The sequence below is a fragment of the Pteropus alecto genome, unplaced genomic scaffold, assembly GCF_000325575.1.
Source record: "Pteropus alecto unplaced genomic scaffold, ASM32557v1 scaffold30, whole genome shotgun sequence".
In the NCBI taxonomy this organism is placed as follows: domain Eukaryota; kingdom Metazoa; phylum Chordata; class Mammalia; order Chiroptera; family Pteropodidae; genus Pteropus; species Pteropus alecto.
Genome location: NW_006429782.1, coordinates 1,999,129 through 2,019,072, shown reverse-complemented (window position 1 = coordinate 2,019,072; position 19,944 = coordinate 1,999,129). Strand labels below are relative to the sequence as shown.

The following is a 19,944-nucleotide window of genomic DNA, read 5'->3' as shown; positions in this document are numbered from 1 at the left end:
GGGTCCTGCCCCCTGGGACCCCCTGCACCCCGGCACCCCGGCTCCGGGCTTCAGCCGCCGCAACCCCCTCCGCTGCCACTGGGCGCTAACCGCACTCCGGTGGCACCAAGGACGTGAAAAACAAGGTTAAAAATACCCACATGCGCACCCTCGCCCCCCCTCTCTCGGGCCCCTCCAATGTCAAATGTGTCAACACCCCCCGGGGAGGGGGGGGGCGACTTAAAATAACTCGCTGTTTACATTTGGAGCAAATTCTTGGCTTCTCCAGCAGCCAAGCCAAGGCCTCCTCCCGCCTCCCTGGCAGGCTCGCCTGGGTCGGCCGCGGGGTGTGGGGGGGAGGCCGGGCCAGCCAGGGGGGGACCCCGGGAGCCACATGTGCCCGTGGGCTCAACGCACATGTGCGGGCTCACAGGCGGGGGACGGGCCAGCCCCGGAAGCCATCTGTGGCCACATGGTGGACAGAGCCACGGGGTGGGGAGGCGGGGAGGCCGCAGCACACCCGATGCCAAGGATGGGGCCGCCCCTCCCGCTTCCCTTCCTTCCCATGTTTCTGGGGCCGAGTCACCGACCCAGCAGCCCCGAGAGGGACTAGGGAGGCTGGAGCCTGGCAGCCTGGCCACGGGAGGCCCCAGGAGCAGGGCAGAGTCAGCCCCGGACTGTGTGGCTTCAGGCAAGCCCTGCCCCTCTCTGGGCCTCGGGGGAGAGCGCCCTGGCCTTGGAGTGGGGCCAGCAGAACGGGTCCCATCCCAGTTTTGCTTGGGGCGGGGTGGACAGGGAACAGATACGTTGTGGCCCCTCTCCATGCTTTAAGTTTCACTTTCTGCGGAAAATAGACGTTGCACTGTACACACGTCAGATTGTTGGGTGCTCCATTTTACAGACGGGGAAATCGAGGATCAGGGATGATGGGCTCGCCCCAGGTCTCATGGGCGGTACCTGGCCCAGCTGCTGTGGTTCCAATGCCCACATTTGTAACCCACTACCTCGATGCAGGAGGAGATTGGAAACCAGAGAGCTCAAGCCTGAAAGGAGTGGCGGTGTGGCCTTTCTTCCCGGAGTCCGGCCCGTAGTTGGTGCTCAATAAATGCTTGCACATAGTTGGCACTCAATAGATGCTTGCAGACAAGCGAGTGATTACTCCGGCAGAGCCTGGCATACAGTAGACACACTGTACGTGCTTACTGAACAAATAAGTGACATTATCCTGATAGGGCCTGGCATACAACAAGTGCAAAATAAATGCTTGTCGAACAAAGGAATCTGAGGAACGTTGGGAAGATAAAGGGATATTCAGAGGGAAAGAATAGGTTTAGGGGGACGAAGACTCCAACCAGTGCCGACCCAAAGGATTTCTGACAATGGCCCGGGCAGGGTGTGAAATGTCACCCGAGCAACGCCCATCTCGGTTCCCGTGGTCCTTTGAGGATCAGCATAAATCTATTTTGAGAAGCTGCCCTTCCCAACTGCTCCAGGTTCTGGGAAGAACCTGTGGCAAAAGGACAAGGAAGGGACAGGAACCTGGCCTGGGGGGCCGTGAGAGCTTCCTGGAGGAGGGGACATTTGAGCTGGAGCATTGACGTATATGAGTGGGAGTTGGCCAGGCACAGAATGGGCTTGTGGAGAGAGACAATAGTGTATGAAAAGGTAATAATCACAGACAGCTTGCACCGATTGAGCGCTTCTACGCCCAGAGCTTGACACAACCCCAGGAGCTCCATACGGACCAATGGAGGTGCGCTGGAGGCCTGGGCGCGGTTTGTCCGAGCGCCCGCAGCCGGGATTCGAACCCGTAGAGCGATGGCTGCACTGCCTGCTGCCTTGCTAAATGAGTCTGGTTCTGGCAGGGGCGGGGCAGCGCACAGTGGGTGTGCAGCGAGGGTCTGAGGTGGGACAGACTGTCCAGCTTCAGTCCTTCAATAGAGGAGGTGAGCCAGGCCTGCTGCCCCAGAGCTAGACCGGGGTCACCGTTCCCACACCGAGGGGCTTGGCTATGACAAGCTACCCCGGGGACCCCCGGGAATCTGCTTAAACCCTTGCGGCCTCTTCCCGGTGTCCAGAAATCCATGGGCCCGTTTCATGGGTCTGGAAGCTGAGGCACAGCGAATGGCCCGGAGCCAGACCATTTGTTCCAGGGCCTCCTTGATTCTGGGGTGTTAGAACCACGTGGCAAGGCTGCTCACAGCCCCCCTCTGCCCCTGCTTGGCAGGGTGACTCCTGGCCAGTCCCCGACTCTCTCTGGGTCCGTTTCCCCAGCTGTCACACGGGGCTGAGACCGCAAACTTTCTGAGTTTGGCCCGGTGCCTTGGGGGTTTTGTGGCAGTTGTTCCATTTTACAGGAACGAATCAGAGAGGAAAAGTCAGTGCATCACCTAGTGGCACCCATCTCGTTAAGTACTGCGGGTTCCCACCTGCATGCCTCCTATGCCGGGGGCTCCCCCCACCCCCCCGCCTCCTGCCTTACCGCTGCCGATCACTGCGTCAGCACCTACCGCGTGCTAGGGACTCACTGCACCCGCTGGACAGTGAGAGACTGTGGGCCAGCCATAACGACAGCTGGAGACTCATTTCACAGGTGAGGACACTGAGGCTCAGGGGCGGGGCAGGTCCTGGCCCGAGCTCCGGAGTCAAGGTAGGAAGACAACTAACTGCCTGAGCAGGTGGGACAGCCAGCTTGGGGCTGGGCGGCTGGCAGTTGCCCGCCCGGCCCGCCCTGAGCCCTGTGGGCCGCCCAGGCACCTGAGCCACATCCCGACTTGCCCGCTAACAATGTCCTGATCGCAGGAGTGTCCCCGGGTGTGTCTGAGACGGTGTGCCCTCGCCTTGCCCCTCCCTTCCTCGCATGTCCCCGGGCAGGTGCTGCTACAAGCAGGAGGCGGGGGGCAGCAGGGCCCGTGCCAGACTCAGAAGGTGGCCATGTGATCCGGGGGACTGACTTGCACTGTCCCATGCGGCCCAGGCTGACAATCGCCACCAAGTTCTCACACCTCTGGAATCTGCCTCTGCCTCTGCCTCTGCCTGGCAGGCCCCCATCATCGCTCACCTGAACTGGAGCAGGGGCCTCAGCCTGGGTCTCTCCACTGCCATCCACGCCTTCACCCCCCAGTCTGTCCTCTCCGCTGTGACCACAGGGCACCTGTGAGCCATTCCTCCTGTGCCCTCGGCCCTCCTGGGATCCCACCTCCCTCTGAGTAAGAGCCCAAGTCCTCCGGTACGTCCCCTCCCTGCCCTCCCTTCCTCCCTCCCTCCCCTTCAACTCTGTTCCTCCAGCACGCCAGGCCTGGTCCTGCCCCAGGGCCTTTGCACGGGCTGTGCCCGCTGCCTGGCGTGCCCTTCCCTCATAGAGTCCCACTCTGGTTCCTCCTCCTCGCCCCTCGGGTCTCAGCTCACACGGGAAGTCCTCACGGGGACCTCCCGCGAGCAGCCCACCGCTCTGTGTCCCCTGGCCTCCCTGCCTTCTTCCCAGTAGCCCTTATCGTGAGCCGATGTGAATTTCTTGCTCTCTGTCTGTTTCCCCCGACAGACTGTGAGCCCCACGAGGCTGGATTTTTGTCCGTCTCGTTCACTGTGGTGTCCCCAGGACCGAGACGAGTCCCCGGCACACAGCAAGCGCTTAATGAACATTCGCCGGCGATGGGACCGAGTGGTTCTGTCGGCCGAACGCCGAGCACATGTGCACGGCAGCCTCAGGAGGCTAGGGAAACCGAGGCCCAGAAAGGGATGCCGCTTGCCCTTCCTTCACTGACACCCCCCCACTGCCCAGATGGGGAAACAGGCTCAGGGAGAGGAGGGAGGAACCGAGCACCAGAAGCCAAGGGGGCCGGGCCGGGGCTTGGCCCTGCCCAACTCACCCGCTGCCCCTGGGAAAGGACACGTGACAGTGAACAATGTCAACAGCGATGGTGGCACCGATGCCATCGACACGCATGGCCCCGGGCAGGCTTCGTGAGGCGCCCCTCTGGGGCTTGCGTGGGGCCCCGAGGGGGAGACGCGGGGTGCACGCGCCCCTTTAAGAGCCTCCCCCTCCCTAGCTGGGGCCTGGCCCGCCTCCCCTTATGTAAGCAGGCCAGCTGCCCTTGCATAACCCGGTTACATAAGAAAGCAGGGAACAGGCTTGTCCATCCAGCAGCAACCTGTCCCAGGCTGTCTGTGGGGCCGGCCCGGGGCGCCCGGCCTCCACGGTGGCCCCGAGTGGCCGCGAGGTGCAGCTCGGGCCCAGGGGACACCCCGACTCCCAGAGCAGCACCCTCTGGGCTGGAGAAAGTGAAAGGCCTCTGGTGTACAAGCATACGGGGGGAGGAGGGGATGGGGGGAGGCCGTTCCCATTGCTCTGAAGGTGAAACTGAGGCCCAGAGAGGGAGCTGCAGAGCCGGGGCGACGTCCGGGCCGTGCAGCCTAGGGGGAGCCTCGGTCTCTCCAGACAGGGCTGCCAACAGGACCCTTCCCAGCAAGGCCTGGTGTGTAGCCGGCGCTCGAGATACACAGCCTGAAACGTGGTGCTGGGCCTCGCTTTAAATCCTCCCGATGCTATGAGCTGGCTTATTCGTTCTGCCTGTAGGGAATTGCACGGAGTAAAGCAGGGGCGGTCGCCCTGTCCGCACGGTGTGTGGGCGCCTGCTTGTGAGAGGCCCAGGGCAGGCAGGCGGGCCCAGGAAGCGAACCGGCGGCACCACGGCTCGGCCCAGATACTGCTCCATCTGTCCCCAAACCCCTGGGGGTGAGCACGAGGAGCCCCGAACACAGATGGGGAAACTGAGGCACGGAGAGAGGGGAAGGGTACATCCAAGGTCAAACCCAACTTTGACATGCGCGCACTGTCCCCTCCCCCAGGCCGGCCTCCCCACCCCCGGCCTGCCCCCTGACCATGTGGGGTTGGGGTGTCTGGGTATGGCACCCTCCCCGCTCACCACGCACCATCTTGGGGAGGGGCGGGGCTTGGGTGCACGGGCGGTCTCTCCCTCCCCTCCCCTCTGGGTGCTGGCCCTTTAAGGCAGCAGGCTGCCAGGGCTTGTCCCAGGGTGACCCCAGGGGCGGGCGTGGTCAGGAACAAGGAGCCCATTCAGCTGCCGCCTCCGGGCAGCCCACAGGCGGGCCTGGGGTGGGAGGCGGGGAGCAGACCGGCAAAGGCAGGGAGACCAGGGGTGGGCAGAGCAGAGACAGGGACAGGGAGAGAGACAGAGACCCAGAGACAGAGACACGGAAAGGGAGACGGCTGGTCTAGGCTGCGCCTCAGCCTCCCTGAGGTGTGGGGCTCGCCCGCCCCGCGCCAGGCTGCAGCCCCCAAAGTCGCCCCATGATCCAGCTGAACCTGGCCTTGCACACCAGCACCGAAGTCCTGTGGGCCCCAAGTGGGGCTCCTGGGACATTCTGGGGAGGCCCCTGACACACCCCAAATAGCCCCTTCCCTGGAGACCTCTGTGGGCCCTCTGAGCCACGAGACCTAGCTTTGAATCCTGACTCCGCCTCTTATCTGTGCGACCTCGGGCCAGTGGCTTTGCCTCTCTGCGCTTCAATTTCCCCCGTCTGTTAAATGCAGTTAATGATTGTCCCTACCCCCAGGGGAGTCAGGTGAAATGAAATACTACAGACGCTTTGTGACACATGCTGAGGCTTCAGCCCGGTAAGCCCTCGACACGCCTACAGTTCCCGTCAACACCCCAACACACAGGCAGACACCCCTCGCCTCCTGCTAGCCGTCACCACCGCCTATTAGAGCCATTGCCTTCGACCGAGGACCTACTATGCGCCCCCAGCCCCGCAACGGCCTCTGGAAACAACCAGATCCCACATCCCACACTCAGTAAACCACGGATATTTTCCAGGGATTAAATAGTCTTGACGCCTATTCCCGGCTCGCCTGCTGCTGGGTTCTCACGGCCCCGTACCCCTACCGGCTGCTCCCAAATGCCTCGCCTTGCATGGGGCGGGGGGCCATCCAACCCAAGGTGGACGGAGCCTCAGAGAAACTAAAATGCACCTCCTCTTCCCTCTGCGGCATCTGGGCTGGATGATCTGCCGGGTCACTGGTGTCTGAGGGAGGTTCCCAGACTCTGGCTCTTTCTGGGTCCCTGCCTCTGAGGATTCTAGAACCCACCTTGGACTATTCCAGAACCCAACTCACAGGCTTCTAGAGCTTGTCCTCGGGTGAGCAAACACTCGACGTAAAGAGTGCTGGACCTCACTTCCGGACGCCCGGAAACCCCACTCAGGAAATTGGGGATCCTGCTCCCCAATGGTCAAGAATTCACTTGAGGAGTTCTGGAGCAAGGAACAGCCAGAGGGACGCTGGAACCACTTCCCAGGGGACGAAATAACCCAGTTCAAAGAAGTCTAAAGTCTTCGCTTTAGAACAGTGGTTCTCGTGGGGTGATGCTCTGGAGATATTTTTCATTGTCTCTATGGTGGTGCGGGGGTGGACTCCTGACATCGAGTGGGTGGGACCAGGGGTGCTGCTTCACACCCCACAGAGCCCAGGATGGCCCCCCAGAGAGGGGTCCGCCCGGATGCGGACACCTCATCTTCCCGTACTCAAAAGCCCCCAGGTGACACCTTCTCAAAGCCACTCCCCCCGCATTCGCATGACCCAACTTGGCGGATCGGAGGTCTGCCTCGGAATGCTCTAGAACTCAGATGTTCTCGAGGCAAGCCGCCGGCCACACGTGGCGTTGGCGCCTCGAACGTGGCAGGTCGGCATGCAGATGTGAGTGTCAGGACATGCTGGATTTCACAGACTTGGGACGAAAAAGAAAGGAAGATATCTCAATAACCTTTTCCTATTTATTATGTGTCCAAATGACACTATTTGGGATGTCCAGGCTTAAGGGGAATAGGTTGCTAAAATGAATTTCCCCTGCCGGTTCACCCTTGTAAGTGTGAATACAGGAAAATGTTGGATATGTGGCTCATACTGGGCCGGGTAGTGCTGGCACTCAGCTAGGAGAATTGCAAAATCGCCTGAGGCCGAGGACCCCAGCTCTGGGGATCCTAGAACGTGTCCCTCGGGGAGGATCTAGCAGCCGCCTCAGCTCCGGTATCCCAGAGACCCCCCAAACCCCAATCCTAGAACCCCTTCTCAAATTACAAGTCATTTATTCTGAGATCCGCGGGCCCCCCTTTCCCTGCCATGGCGCCCCACAAGTTGGCCTGGAACAGAAGATGGGTCAGAACGCAGCAGACGAAGGGCAGCCTTGGCAGTGCCATGCCCCTCCCTGGGCCTCAGTTTCCCCATATGGACGTGATATCTGTGTCATCAAGTGCCCCCTCCCTCATCCCTCACCGACTCTGACCATCTGTGACTTCCTGCCCACACCCAGCTAGAGGGAGAGGGGCTGGCCTGGCAGCTGGCTGGGAAAGGGGGCCCGGAGATGTCCCTAGCTGCCCTCGGCCACCCCTTAGCTCCCCGGGCACAGGGCCAGGGTGCCAACTGCAGCCCCGTCACTCTTCTGCTTCTGCTGGCTCCTCGGCAGGCTGGGCCTGCCTGTGTGGACAAGAGGACCCTCGTGGCCGCCTTGGCACCCCGGCCCTGTGTGCGGACGTGTAACCTGGACGCACGTGCAGGGGCATCATTGCGGGGGGCACTTACCAGGCTCTGCCATGTCTGAGCGCCTCCATGCTGAGATGCCCCTCTTTCTCACAGATGCTATCTGAGACCCCATTGCGGATGCTCCCTGTGCCGATTTCGTAGATGTATAAACAGAAGCACAGAGATGGACGCTAACCTGCCCGAGGCTGCCCAGCGGGCCTGGGGACAGAGCGGGCCCGGGGACCACAGGGATGATGGTAGCAGCGGCCGCCATCGTCATCACTATTCTATTGCCACTCCATGAACTACTCATCATCACGCTATACGTATAAGAGGCATCGCTACTTATCCGTCATTATTAACAAAAAATAGTTCTTTAAATTGTGGTATGACAGCAATACCATAAAATTTACCATTTTAACTGTTTTTAAGTCCACTCATATGCTCCTGACTGCTTGTTGCTTTGCAGCCGCCCGGTGGGCTCCAGGCTTGTTGTGTAAGCAGGACCCTCACCTGTTGGTCCCTCCTGGCCACTAACGGAGGCCTCCCACCATCGCTATAAATACCCTGTCAGCTGGTGTCAGCTCACACCCGTGCAGCGACTCCCCTGCACAGACGGACAGCTGGCACACCTGGCCGCCCAGCCCTGGGAAAATCAGGCTGCCGGGAGCCCCTCACCCTCCGCCACCCGGACACCTGGCGAGACGACGCGGCCCGGCCCCCAGTGGGAGCCCGTCTGGGTCATGGGTGCCCCTGTGGGTTCCCTGGGTAGGCAGAAAGACGCTCGGGGTCTCAGAGCAGAACCGAGGTCTGCCTGCTGCCTCCTGGCAAGGGACAGAGTGTTTATTCAGTGCCTCCTGTATGCTTCTCTGGAACCCCTCGATGCAGTGCACGCGGCTTAGATTCACCCCGTTTACAGAGGGGGAAACTGAGGCTCGGACGGAGACGCAGCTCACGCAAGCATGGACGTGAACTGTGTTGCGGTACAAAGAAACAGGCACCCTCACGCACCCCACCGTCCACCCTGTCTCCCAGGGCAGTGTCCAGTGCCGGGACGAAGATCAGCGAGGGGCCCCAGAAGGACGGAAACCCTCGGGCAGGGCCCGCCCGCTTCTCTCTGTGGCCCACGAAACCCCGCCTTCCTGCCCCCACCCCAGACCAGAGAAGACAGGACTTTGCCCTAAGTCGCACAGCAAGCCAGGGGCAGCGCTGTGGCCGCACCAAGCCCCCTGCAGGCTTGGGCACGTTCTCCTGTCACCTGAGCCCAGGGTGCCCTGCGTGGAGACCCCCCAGGCTCCCAGGCCGAGGCATGGCAGACCTTTTCACACGGTTCGCCCCTCGTCAGCCATGCATTCAATCCGTGCTCAGGGCTCGATCTTTCTATCATCTGTACACTGGAAGGGACCCACGTCCCACCAGTTAACTGCAGGAGTATTTTTTAGGTTTTTCTTTTCTCTTCGGGGTTTCGAGGACTCAGAATCCGTGGGTTCTAATTCCACTCGGCCTCTTAGGAGCTGTGTGACCTTGGGCAAGGGCCTGACTGTCTCTGGGCCTGTTTCCTTATGGGAAGCATGGGAGAAATCCCTCTCTCCCAGGGTGGTGGGCAGAATTAAATCACTCGGTAAGTGCTCACGGTGGCTATTACCTCTGTCGTTATGGCTGCCCGTTCCGTCCAGGAGGGGTTGGGACCCCCCCATCCCCCGTTTCTCCTGCCCCACTCCCTGGGCCGCCCCTCTCCACTGCGAGCCTCCCAAGCCGGCCCCTGCCCACAGCGCCATGCTGGGAGGTTGGCACCGCACAAGGCGGGAACAGGAGGCCGGCCCGCGGCGGCGTCAGCACATGGGCACCAGCTGGGCTGGCGGCTGGGGCGGGCTGGCAGCTGCCTGGAGTGCGGGCCTGGCAGCCCCTCCCCCACCACCCGTGGCACAGAGCCTGCCAGCCTCAGGTTTCCCAGGCCGACGGAGGGGGCGGGGAGCCTGGCTGGGCTTCAGGGCTGGGCGGGAGGCTTCCCTCTCTGGGCCCTTTCTCCTCCAGGCTCCTTCCCGAGTGCCAGGCAGGCTGAGGAGCGCCGGGCTCACCCATCCCTGGCCTGCCCACTGCCCTCTCCAGCGGCCTCTCGGCCACCGCAGCCCCAGAGTCCTCGCATCGGCTGCGACCCTGTCCGGTGCCTTCTCACTGCCCCGGGCCTCCCTCACCAGCTTCGAAAGTCACCTCCTCCGAGAGGCCCTCCCTGTCTAGAGCGCCCCGCACCCTCTCACACCCCTCCTGCTTTATTTACCTCCCGGCATGTTCTTATTCATTTAACTGTGGACCGTCAGCTTCCCCGTCCCCTGCTCAGGGGCACACGGCACCTCGCCACCCCAAGTGCACGCACTTAGCAGGCAGCTCATGTCACCCCCTCATCACAGTACCCCCAGCTGCCCCCTAGCCTGGCCCTAAGACATGCACTGCATCCAGTCCCTGGAACCAAGCTCCTCTGGCCTCGGTGACGCCAGATAGACACCTGGGGCAGCCAAATTCAGCCCCAGGTGGTGTCCTGGGCTCCAGCAGCCCAAGGCCGAAGCGACCTTCTCATGGCTGGTCCCCACCCGTACGTTCCCCAGAATAAACTGCGGATAGAGGCCTGGGATTCCCCTTTGGGCACGGCCCTACCGGTCCACCTGACACTCTGTGGGAGAGGTAGGAGGCTTGGGGGGTGGGGCCGGGCCTCGGCCAAGGACAGGGGAGGGCCGCGTGCCAGCGGGCAGGCCTGCGCGGTTTCCGGAAGGCTCTCTGTGTCTCTCTGTCTCTCTGTGCTTCTGTCTGCATCTCGGTGTGTCTGTCCCGTCGGCTCCGAGGCCTCACTCCCAACATTGGAGGTGGTACTTCCTTTCAGCTATATGGCAGGTGCCCCCCAATATCCACCCTGCACCCCTCCGGAGGCCCACTGAGGCCTGCCACCACCCCCCATCAATCCCGCGGGCTCCCAGCAGGGCCGAGTAAAGTGGATGCTGTGCTCTGGCCTAGGCTGGGACCCCATCCAGCCCTGGGACCCACAGGCTGGGAGCTGGGAGGTGGTGGCCAGTTCTCCCTGCCATTAGACTGACATCTGCCTGGCTGAGAACAGACGTGACTCTGGCCCAGAATCAGGACAGGGGTCCTGGGATAAATGTCAGGGAGCCGGGGCTCAGCAGCGGTCCTGGGGGACGGCCTCAAGCCTGGGGACCTTGGACGAGGCCTTGGCTGGTGGAAGCCTAGGACACAGACCCGGCCTGGAGGTCTTTCCACACTGCAAAGCGCGACTCCCCTCCATCGCTCTCTGCCATCAGGCATGGGAGACTGGGGAGGCAAGGTCAGCGACAGAACCTGCGTCCACCCAAGTCCCACTTCCGCTCTCGACCGTGTGACCTTGGGCAGGACAGGTCCCCTCTTTGGGCCTCTGTTTCCTCCTCTGTGAAATGGCTCCAATTCCTGCCTCTCAGAAATGGCAAAGACTCGCCAAGACCTCAGGAAAAAAATGCCCGTCGGAGAGAAAGTGGAGCTGAGAGTCGGGGCTTTGAAGCATAAGCAGGAGTTTTCCACATGGGAAAGGCATTCCAGGCAGAGGGAACAGCATGAGCAAAGGCCCAGAGGTGGAAAATCATAGCCATGATGAAGACGTGCAGTGCCCATCCCAGGCGCCCTGGCCCTGTGGCTGGCACCCGTCTTCAACCCTGCCAGGGCTGTTGACCACTGACCGTGAGCATCCGACATCCCAGCAGGTGCTTCTTTCCGAGCTTCCCATTTTACAGACAAGGCAACAGGGCAGACAGGTTAAGTGACTTGCCCAGATCATTCAGCAGCAGGCGGTTGAGCCAGGGCTGGAATTCAGGCCCAGCTCTTGTGCCCAACCCTCGCTCCTGGCCAGCTGGGGCTGGGTCAGCTGGGGCCAGTGAGCAGAAATTCCCCGAGGATGATGGAGCCTGCTGGAAGCAGGGGAGGGTGCAGCCTTGACCTTCCCTGGCCCTCATTCGAGGAGGCTGACCAGACTGGCCGTCAAAGGCATAGCAGCTAGGCTTGAAGGTGTCTGGGGAGGCCTGGAGGCCTGGCCTGCCTGCTGAGCCCAGCGGGGAGAGGACCGGCTGGGGGAGGGGAGGCGCCCGGAGATTGTGCTGATGCCAGCAGAAAACTCTGCTTCAAAATTTTATCAGCTCAGCGTGGAGGAGGTGGGGGCTGGGCTGGAGCCGGAGACCTGCATGGTAATGAGCTAAGGCCGCCCCTGCCCCTGGCCTCCCTGGAAACAGTCACCTCGCCCACCCTCTGACTCTACTCCCCCCACCGCTTCACTGCAGGCCCCAGGGGGCTTGTTGCTAATTGGCGGGGCTGGGGGAGGGGGCAGATCAGGTCAAGGTCGAGGAATCAAGGTCAAGACTGAGAAAGTCTGGCTGACTCTCCCTCCCACCACACACTGCAGGAGCCGGAGCTCCATGATCTCATCTAATCCTTATGCCATCGCTAGGAGTCTGCATGGTCCTTAACCCCATTGTACGGAGGGGGACACCGAGGCACAGAACACTATGTCCAAAGTCACACTAGGACTACGTCCGAAACACAGACACACAGACAGGAAGCAGTGGCCCTGCCCTTGCCACCAGCACCTGTGACCTCGAGAGAGACTGGACCACACACCCAGCCTCAACATCTCCGCCTAAGCTGCTGACCTCCAGGAACACCCCCATCCCTGTCACCACCCAGCAATCCTGCAGATCGGCTCAGCCACAGTTCCTGTCCCAGGGAACTGTCAAAGATCTCCCCACCCTCGCAAACCCTGCTCGTCCTAACCTCAGGCACCCGACCACAGAACCAGGCAACACCCACGTGGAAGAGCTGGGGCAGGGGACCAGAGAGGGTGGTGACCTAGCCACAGTCACACAGCACCTCGGCTTCCCACTCGTGGCACACGTGTGTGCCCCGTCGGGCCTCTGCTGGAGGTCTGAGAATCAATCATCCAGTGTTCACAGCGCACAACCCCATGACAGTGCCTGCCAGCCCCCTTAGACATCAAGGTCAAGGCCTGCCTCTACCTTCAGACTCCTCCCCCTCCCCCTCTCCTTGAACCCTATCTCTTTCCCCTTAGACCAGGGGTCCCTAACCCGTGGCCTGTACTGGTCGGTGGCCTGTTAGGAGCCAGACAGAAAAGCAGGAGGTGAAGCTTCATCTGCATCTGCAGCCGCTCCCCAGAGCCAGCATCACCGCCTCAGCTCCACCTCAGATCATCCCGCGTTAAAAGTCTCACAGGAGCACCGCACCCGTCCCTGGTGCCACAAAGGTTGGCGACCGCTGTCTTAGATCTTCACGACGCAGGAGCCCGCCCCTGGGACCCCAGTGTAGGCCCACTTTCCGGCTTAGACCCTCCATTGCGCCCGCCTCTCAGCTTACGGCGCATGAGCAGCCTCCTCCCTCCGCGGTGCCCGTGGCACATCCTGCGCCGACCTTGCAGTTGCCCGCCCAGGCCCCCCAACCTCCGTGGGTCTGCCTCTTCCCTTGGACCTTGCGTGGGCCTGCCTCCACTGTCGGCGGGCAGGTGCACCCCACTTCCCCCACACCCCCCTCTGCCTCCCACGCACGCCCAGCTCACCTCGCTCGCGCACGAAGTAGGCCAGGTAGAGGTCGAGCTCCTTGACCGCCACGCCGATGTGGTGCGGCTGCACGCAGAGCACCGGGTGGCCGCACTGCGCCGCCTTGACCAGGCGCTCGCCGTCGGTGCTCTCCAGCGGGATGCCCTTGAAGAGGATGACCATGACCAGGTCCAGCCGCCACACCTTGTCGGCCTGGCGCAGGCAGTCAATCCGCCGGATCTTGCCCTTCTGGTCGGGGTTGGAGAGCACGCAGCCCGGCGCCTTCTTGCCGGTGATGGCCAGCACGAAGTCCTCGCGGCACTCGGGCCGGATGTCCTTGCGCAGCTTGGCCAGCAGCCGCGACGCCCACTTCTGCTTCACCTCGGCCTTCTCGCCCAGCAGCTCGTCCTTCACCGCGCGCTCCTCGTCCTTGGACATCCGCTTCTCATGCTTCTTGAAGTACTTGCGCTTCCGCGCCTGCAGGTTGAACCAGGTGTAGGCGAAGGCGCGCACGTGGGGCAGCAGCGCCTCGATGAATGGGTGGAACTCATCCTGCGGGCGGGAGAGGCCAGAGGTCAGGAGGTGCTGGGGCCGGGCACCCACTCAGGAGACCGAGGCCTCCTGCTCAACAGAAAGGGCCAGACAGACCCCTCAGCCTCGCGTGGAAAACGGAGGGGACCTAGCGGAAGTTCGAGGGGGGGGCCGGGCAAGAAGCCATTGCTCAGATGGGGAAACCGAGGCCTGAACTAGGTGGGACGCACAGGCCAACATTCACCATGGCTGAGATGTGAAGGGCGGCGCCGGGCCCAATAAAGTCCCAATAAAACTTTATTGACAAAAACGGAGGGCGGGCACTGGGCCCCTGGACCATAGTGTGAGCTCTAACGGGGAGAGCAGAGCTGAGCACACGGTGTGTGCTCGCCGATGGCAGGAGAAGCCAGGGGCGTCCAGGGCTGCCTCTACTGGCGCTTGGCACAAGGAGCCATCCCTAAATACCACACATGCAGACAGGACTGGCTGAGGCCCCCACCCCGCTCCTGATGGAAAGGGGTGATTCCCGGCATAGACCCATTGCAGGGGCCAGGAACGCGGAGGCCCGAGGAAACACGAGGTCAGAATGCTCTCGAGACAGAAGAGCTCAACCGTGGGCGTTCAGAGCTGAAGAGAGGGCTCCTGGGGGCCAGCTCACCCTACCCTGTCCCCCACAGAACTATTCATTCCCTAGATGGAAAAACTGAGGCTTGGGGAGGCTGAGCCCTGGCTAGAGCTGTGACTTCAACACGCCCTCCCATCGTGCCTCATCGGCATTGCTGGGCCCACATTCCATTTCACAGACAAGGAAAGTGAGGCTCCAAGAGGGGACCCAGTCATGAGGAGCCGGGGCTGGACCCCACAGCCGTCTGACTTCCCCTTCGAAAGCTGCAGCCCAGTGGGGCCCCGCAGAGAGCCACACGGGAGGCCCCCGCCCCTTTCTACGCGGGAGGGAGGCCATGTCATGCTCTCCATTTTCCAGCAAGGGACACGGTCTGCAGAAAACCCGCCTCACGGTTTTTGAGCCTCACGGAGTGAGACACTCACGGAGAAAGGAAGACAGAAGAAAAACATCGGTCTCCCCTCTTGCCTGCGCTTCTTGAATGGGGTGATATCTCTTCCTGGCTTATGAACCCCATTATTCACCCAGCTTGCGCTGTTACTATTACTATGGATGTTGTTACGATTATTTTGGTTGCTTGCAATCTTCCAGGGGACAGGAAAAGGCCCAAGGCTCTGCTCCCCCATTGTATGATGGGGAAAGAGGCTCAGAGAGGGGCAGACACCTGGCCTAGGTCCCGCGGGGTCTCAGGGCCTGTGTAAGGATAAGAACCCTGGACCTCCCCCACCATGAAGGCCATTGGTCCCCGTTCTCAGAACAGCCTGCTCTCCAGTAGGCTGGGGTCTCGGGAACAAAGGAGAAACCGCTGCTCTGGGCTCTTGGTTTGCTTTCTAGATGGATGTGGCTGGGCTCAGCCCCGCCTCCAGGCCTGGATGCTCACAGTACCCCTGCCTGGTGCAAGCTCCCTGCTCTGTACTCCGTCTCCCCTTGGGCCATCTCTGGCCATGGGGTGCTAGGGAGGATGGGGGATGACCTCAGATTTCACCTATTACCGAGGCTCTGAAAATAGCCTCCCGCCCTCGCCAGGGTGGGGCAGGACGGGGCTCGGCCTGTGCGCCCAGCTCCCCACTCCAATGTCCCCCGAAGCGTGAGTCACCGGAACAGCTGTGGCAGGCACTGGACCTCGGGGCCCTATTCCGCTCCCCCCGCCCCGGCTCCTCGTTAACCTGGTGAGGCAGAGAAAGGACGGAGGGGGCCCTTCCCCTGCCAGTTTCTGCCCAACCTCGGACTTGCCTGTCCTGTGCCTGAATGCCACTTGACGCGCCAGCCCCAGAGATGCGGAGCCACTCGCCCGGGGTCACATTGCCGGTCGGCAGAGCCGGGGCCAGAGCCCGGGCTGTCTGGCTGGAGCAGCCGGGGGTGGCATCGACAGAGGCGCAGGCCTCTGCCCCCCGTGGAGGGGATGCCAGGGTGGCAGGGGGCCAGGGCGATGGCAGGGACGTTAGGCCGTGGCTGCCACCCAAGTTCTGGCGATCACTCAGGCCCTGATAAGCAGGAGCTGGGAAGGGACAGCCACGGTGCCAGCCAGCAGGGACGGGCGACCGTCCGCCTCTTCCTTGAACCCCTTTCTCTGAGCACCCTCCGCTTCTGAGCCCCTCTCCCTCAATTCCTCTTCTGGGTTCGGGGTTCTCCTCCCTGGGCCCCCATCCCCTCTCAGCTCCTCCCCAGTCCGAGCCCCGCTCCCCGCTCTGGGCGCTCTCTGGGGAAGGGAGTCAGGGAGCGGGCAGGGGCGGAAGCCCACGTCACCGGTGACTCCAGCTGGTCCTGGAGGAAGGGAGACAAACAGTCTGTAACTGGGTCATGGACTGGCTGCCCCGTCCCCCCTCGTCCTCTCGGGGAGGTTAGGCCAGGTGAGAGGCAGGCCTGTCACTCTCTTTGTCCCACAAGACCTGCAACAACCAAGGCCTCGTCCCCAGGCACCTCCCGATGCCCTCGCTGGCTGATGGGGAGGAGGAGCTGGCCAAGACAAGCTGGATGCCGAGAACCCTCCTGAACTCCTACACGTCCCTCAAAGCCCTAGCTGCTGTGGTCCTTCAGGCAGCCTTTCCCGCCCTCCTCAGGGTTCCCCCAGACCTAGCCTGGGCCACGCAAGCTGGGGGCCCTGAGTGCAGCTCTCGCTCCCTCCCCCAACCCCAAGGCCCAGGGCCGAGGCATCCACTGCCAGGCAGACCCTGTGAGGGAACGAGGCTGGGTGACATCAGCTTCCATTTTCACCTTCTGTAGGACCCAAGAACAAATCACTGCTCCACTTTGGGCCTCGGCTTCCCATTCTGTACAATGGGCGGAAAGGAACACTGGGGCTTGGGGAGCTTGTCTATCGCCCTGGTAACTAGAGACGCGAGCTCCAGGGACAGGGAGCGAGGCCAGGCCTTTCCCGGAAGCCCCACTTGGCCCACTGGGACTTCCTGGCCAGGGAGGGCACCAGCAGCTGGGAGGTGAGCGCCGAGTCCAAGCCCTGGCTGGGCCCTGTGGATGGGACAGCTGCGCCCTGAGCTGTGCCCCTCCCTGGGACTCCCCGCGGCTCTCCCACACTGACTGTCCCGGGCAGCAGACCAGGACACGAAACGCCACTTCTCACCCCAAAAGTGCTCTGGGAAGGACTCTCTCTCCTTCATCCACTGAGCCACTCAACAAACATTACTGTGATGACTCTACCTAAGAGCTCATCCCAAACTCCTATGCACCCTTCAACGCCCTGCTTCCAAGGTCCCATCCTCCAGGTTAAGTGACAAACGGCGGAGCTCACACGCAGACGCAGACCCATCTGGCACCAGAGTTGAGGTTTCTAGCACGGGGCCACCCCTCCCTGTAAGCTCAGTGCCTCAGTTCGTACCCAGGGAGGGAGAGTCCTTCAGGTGTCCCGCAGATATTTACTGAATGTCTGCTGCATGCCAGCTCCACGCATGGCACCGGGGACCCCGCGGGGACCTGGGCTTGGCCCCGCCTGGACCCTGATCTGGGGCAGGATGGACATGCAACAAGCCAACAAGTATGTAACACGATGTCGGGCTGAACAAACAAGGTTCGAAGAACTTTTAAAGGAGCTTGAGGTGGGGCGGGCCATCCCTCGGAGGTTGATTTTTAGCTGGGGGTGGTCATGGAGCGTCCCCCGCAGGAGAGGACACTAGAACAAGACTTGAAGGTGACAACGCAGAGTGGGAGCGTTCCAGGCAAACGACACATGCAAAGAGCCGGGGGCAGGACTGTGCCTAGGGTTTTCCGGGACGGTGAGGAGGCCGGCGAGGCTGCTGCAGGGGAGTGGCGGTGGGGGGGGCAGTCAGGAGGGCACGGAGGGCCGGGCAGCCCGTGCGAGGCCTCACGGACCCCAGGGTAAACCGAAACCAGAGAGTGTAGGCCCTGCCACACTGTCCAGTGGGTCTCAGTCCCGGGTCCCCCGACTTCCCTCCCTGTGGCTTGGTGTCTCAGGAGGAGGATGGGGGCTGAGCCACAGGGCCACCGCGTTCGAGAGAAACAAGTGCCTTCTGGAGGCTGAGCATTTTTAGCTGGGGATGGTGCCAGGTGCACCCCACCTCCCCCAGGGGGTGGGGTGCTCACTGTTCAGAGGGAGAGACCGGGACAGCGAGCATTGAAGTCACCGGCCGAAAGCTGGGGCCTGAAGCTGGCTCCCCGTGACTGCACCCCCCGACCCCTCGTCCCCTCTGCTGGGCCCCTGGAGCACACGGTCTGGTCCCAGCCGTGGGGCCCCCCCAGCGATGCCCGCTCGCACCCTGTCTGCTCCCCGAATTCCACGGGCTCCTGTCCCCACTCCATCCCGGGACGCACGCCACCCCCTCCTGCTCCAGCCAAAGCAGAGGCCTGGTCCTGCCTGCCACCCTGTTTCCTGCCCTTCCCCTCACCCAGACTGCACCCCCTCGAGGAGACAGATTCAACCTGCACCCCCAGAACCCAGCCCAGTAAGGAAGTCACCCCTGCCTGTCACCCCCATTCGCGTACCCCGGCTGACAAAGGCTGCTTGTACCCACTCGGGTCCGGCCAAACCCAGGCAGACCCTGGGCAGGGCTGGGCCGGGAGGAAAGGCCGACAGAAAAACCCTCTGGCATCAAAGCTCCAGTTTTTGTGGGGCTGCTGCCAGCCGCAGTTATTTGGTGCCTACTGTATACCAGGCATGAGCTAAGGGTGAAGCATCGAGGCAAGGCAGGGTGGTGTTCCCCACTGGGGACACGGCGGGGGAGAGGCTGAGGTTCAGAGGCTCGGGTATCTTCCCTCAACTGGTAGAGCCACCCACCAGTCACTCACGCAACAAACATGTATGAGCGCCGACTGTGTGCCAGGCCCTGCCCCGTGCCCAGCACCTGAGGTGCCCAGCCTCCCAGGAACTTCAGGCAGCAGGGGACTTCAGAGTTCCCGCTTACTTCATCTCATGGGTGGACACGGTGGGAGGAGGGGGCAGGTCACTGCCCAGAGTCACAACGCTGGAGAGAGGGGGCCATCCTGAGCCTCCTGGGCAAGGTCTGCATGCAGGCCCGAGGCCACCCCCAGGGTTCCACGGACCCCCACGGGGGTGGGACTGTGTCCCCATAGGTGTCACGTCGGGGAGAGCGCATGAGTGTGCGGCGGTGTGCGGCTCGGCCCGTGGGCGCCCCCGCACTGCAGACTGCGGTTGACAGTCACTGGTGCACGGAGGGACGCGGGCGGGAGGCCCCGGGCCTGGCCTGGCGGTCAGCAGGCATTTCCCATCTGTTTGGCATGAGACAGGGAGGGAGGGAGGCTCAGGCAGAGACAGACAGACAGACAGACAGAGACAGACGGAGAGAGAGAGAGAGACAGAGAGAGGGGGAGAGAGAGAGAGAGACGGAGAGAGCATGAGCATGAGAGAGGGAGGAAAGGAGGGAGAGAGGGAGAGGGAGAGGGAGAGGGAGAACGCTGACTCGGCCAGATCCCAGCTTCGTGATTTACAAGGCGCCGGCAGTGGTGCTGAGGCGCCCCCACCGCACGAGGAGTGGGGAGACAGAGAGACACAGACACGGAGGGAGACGTGGGTCCAGGCGGTGCCTTTCACAAGATCTAACCAGAGGCCGTCAGACCCCGGTGAGGGGCACACAGGCCGTGCCCACCTGCCCAGGACTGGCCCACCAGTCAGGTGGGAAGTGGCCCCACCAGCCATGCTGTGCCGCCTTGGGCAGGCCCTGGCCCTCTCTGGCCTGGACCCCTCTCCCGGCCCAGTGGTGCCGGGGAGTCCTGAACCCACAGAGCCCACACCAGGCCGACTTCACCGACCACACACACACACACACACACACACACACACGGCCCATGGAAGACGCTTCTTGAAGACCTAGTAAATCGACCGAAAGTCGGGGCCCTCTCCCAGCCTGCGTCCCTGCTGTAGAAATGGCAACAAAAAGAACGCCTCCCTGAGGAGGGCCGAAGGAATGAAGGAAAGAATGAATGAATGAGGGAGGGGGCCCGGGCGGCCTCACTGGCTGTGGCCCCGGGGAATCCTGGGCACTGCAGCCAAGAGGGATTTGGCCCCAAACCCGGAATAACTATAACGTGGCCGAGGCGGCAGGCGGGAGGCGGGGAGGGAGGCCCAGAGCAGGGCGAGCAGGGAGGCCGGCCTTCCCGCCGGCAGGATTTATGGAAGTAACGGCTGCTCCACACAGTTCCTCTTAAGAGTAAAAGTGAAAAAGCGCTTGAGTCACCACCATTGAAACCAGGACCCGGCTCCCAGCATC

The 19,944-nt window shown here is 62.3% G+C and overlaps 1 protein-coding gene across 1 annotated transcript in view; it reads right to left on the bottom strand.

The window, feature by feature from the left end:
- NFIC (nuclear factor I C) overlaps positions 1-19,944 on the bottom strand; it is an 84,948-nt gene that overhangs the window by 29,991 nt on the left and 35,013 nt on the right. Inside the window, exon 4 of the mRNA XM_025042997.1 lies at positions 13,116-13,647. Coding sequence (XP_024898765.1) covers positions 13,116-13,647 — 532 coding nt within the window. The remainder of the gene's footprint in view (positions 1-13,115; positions 13,648-19,944) is intronic.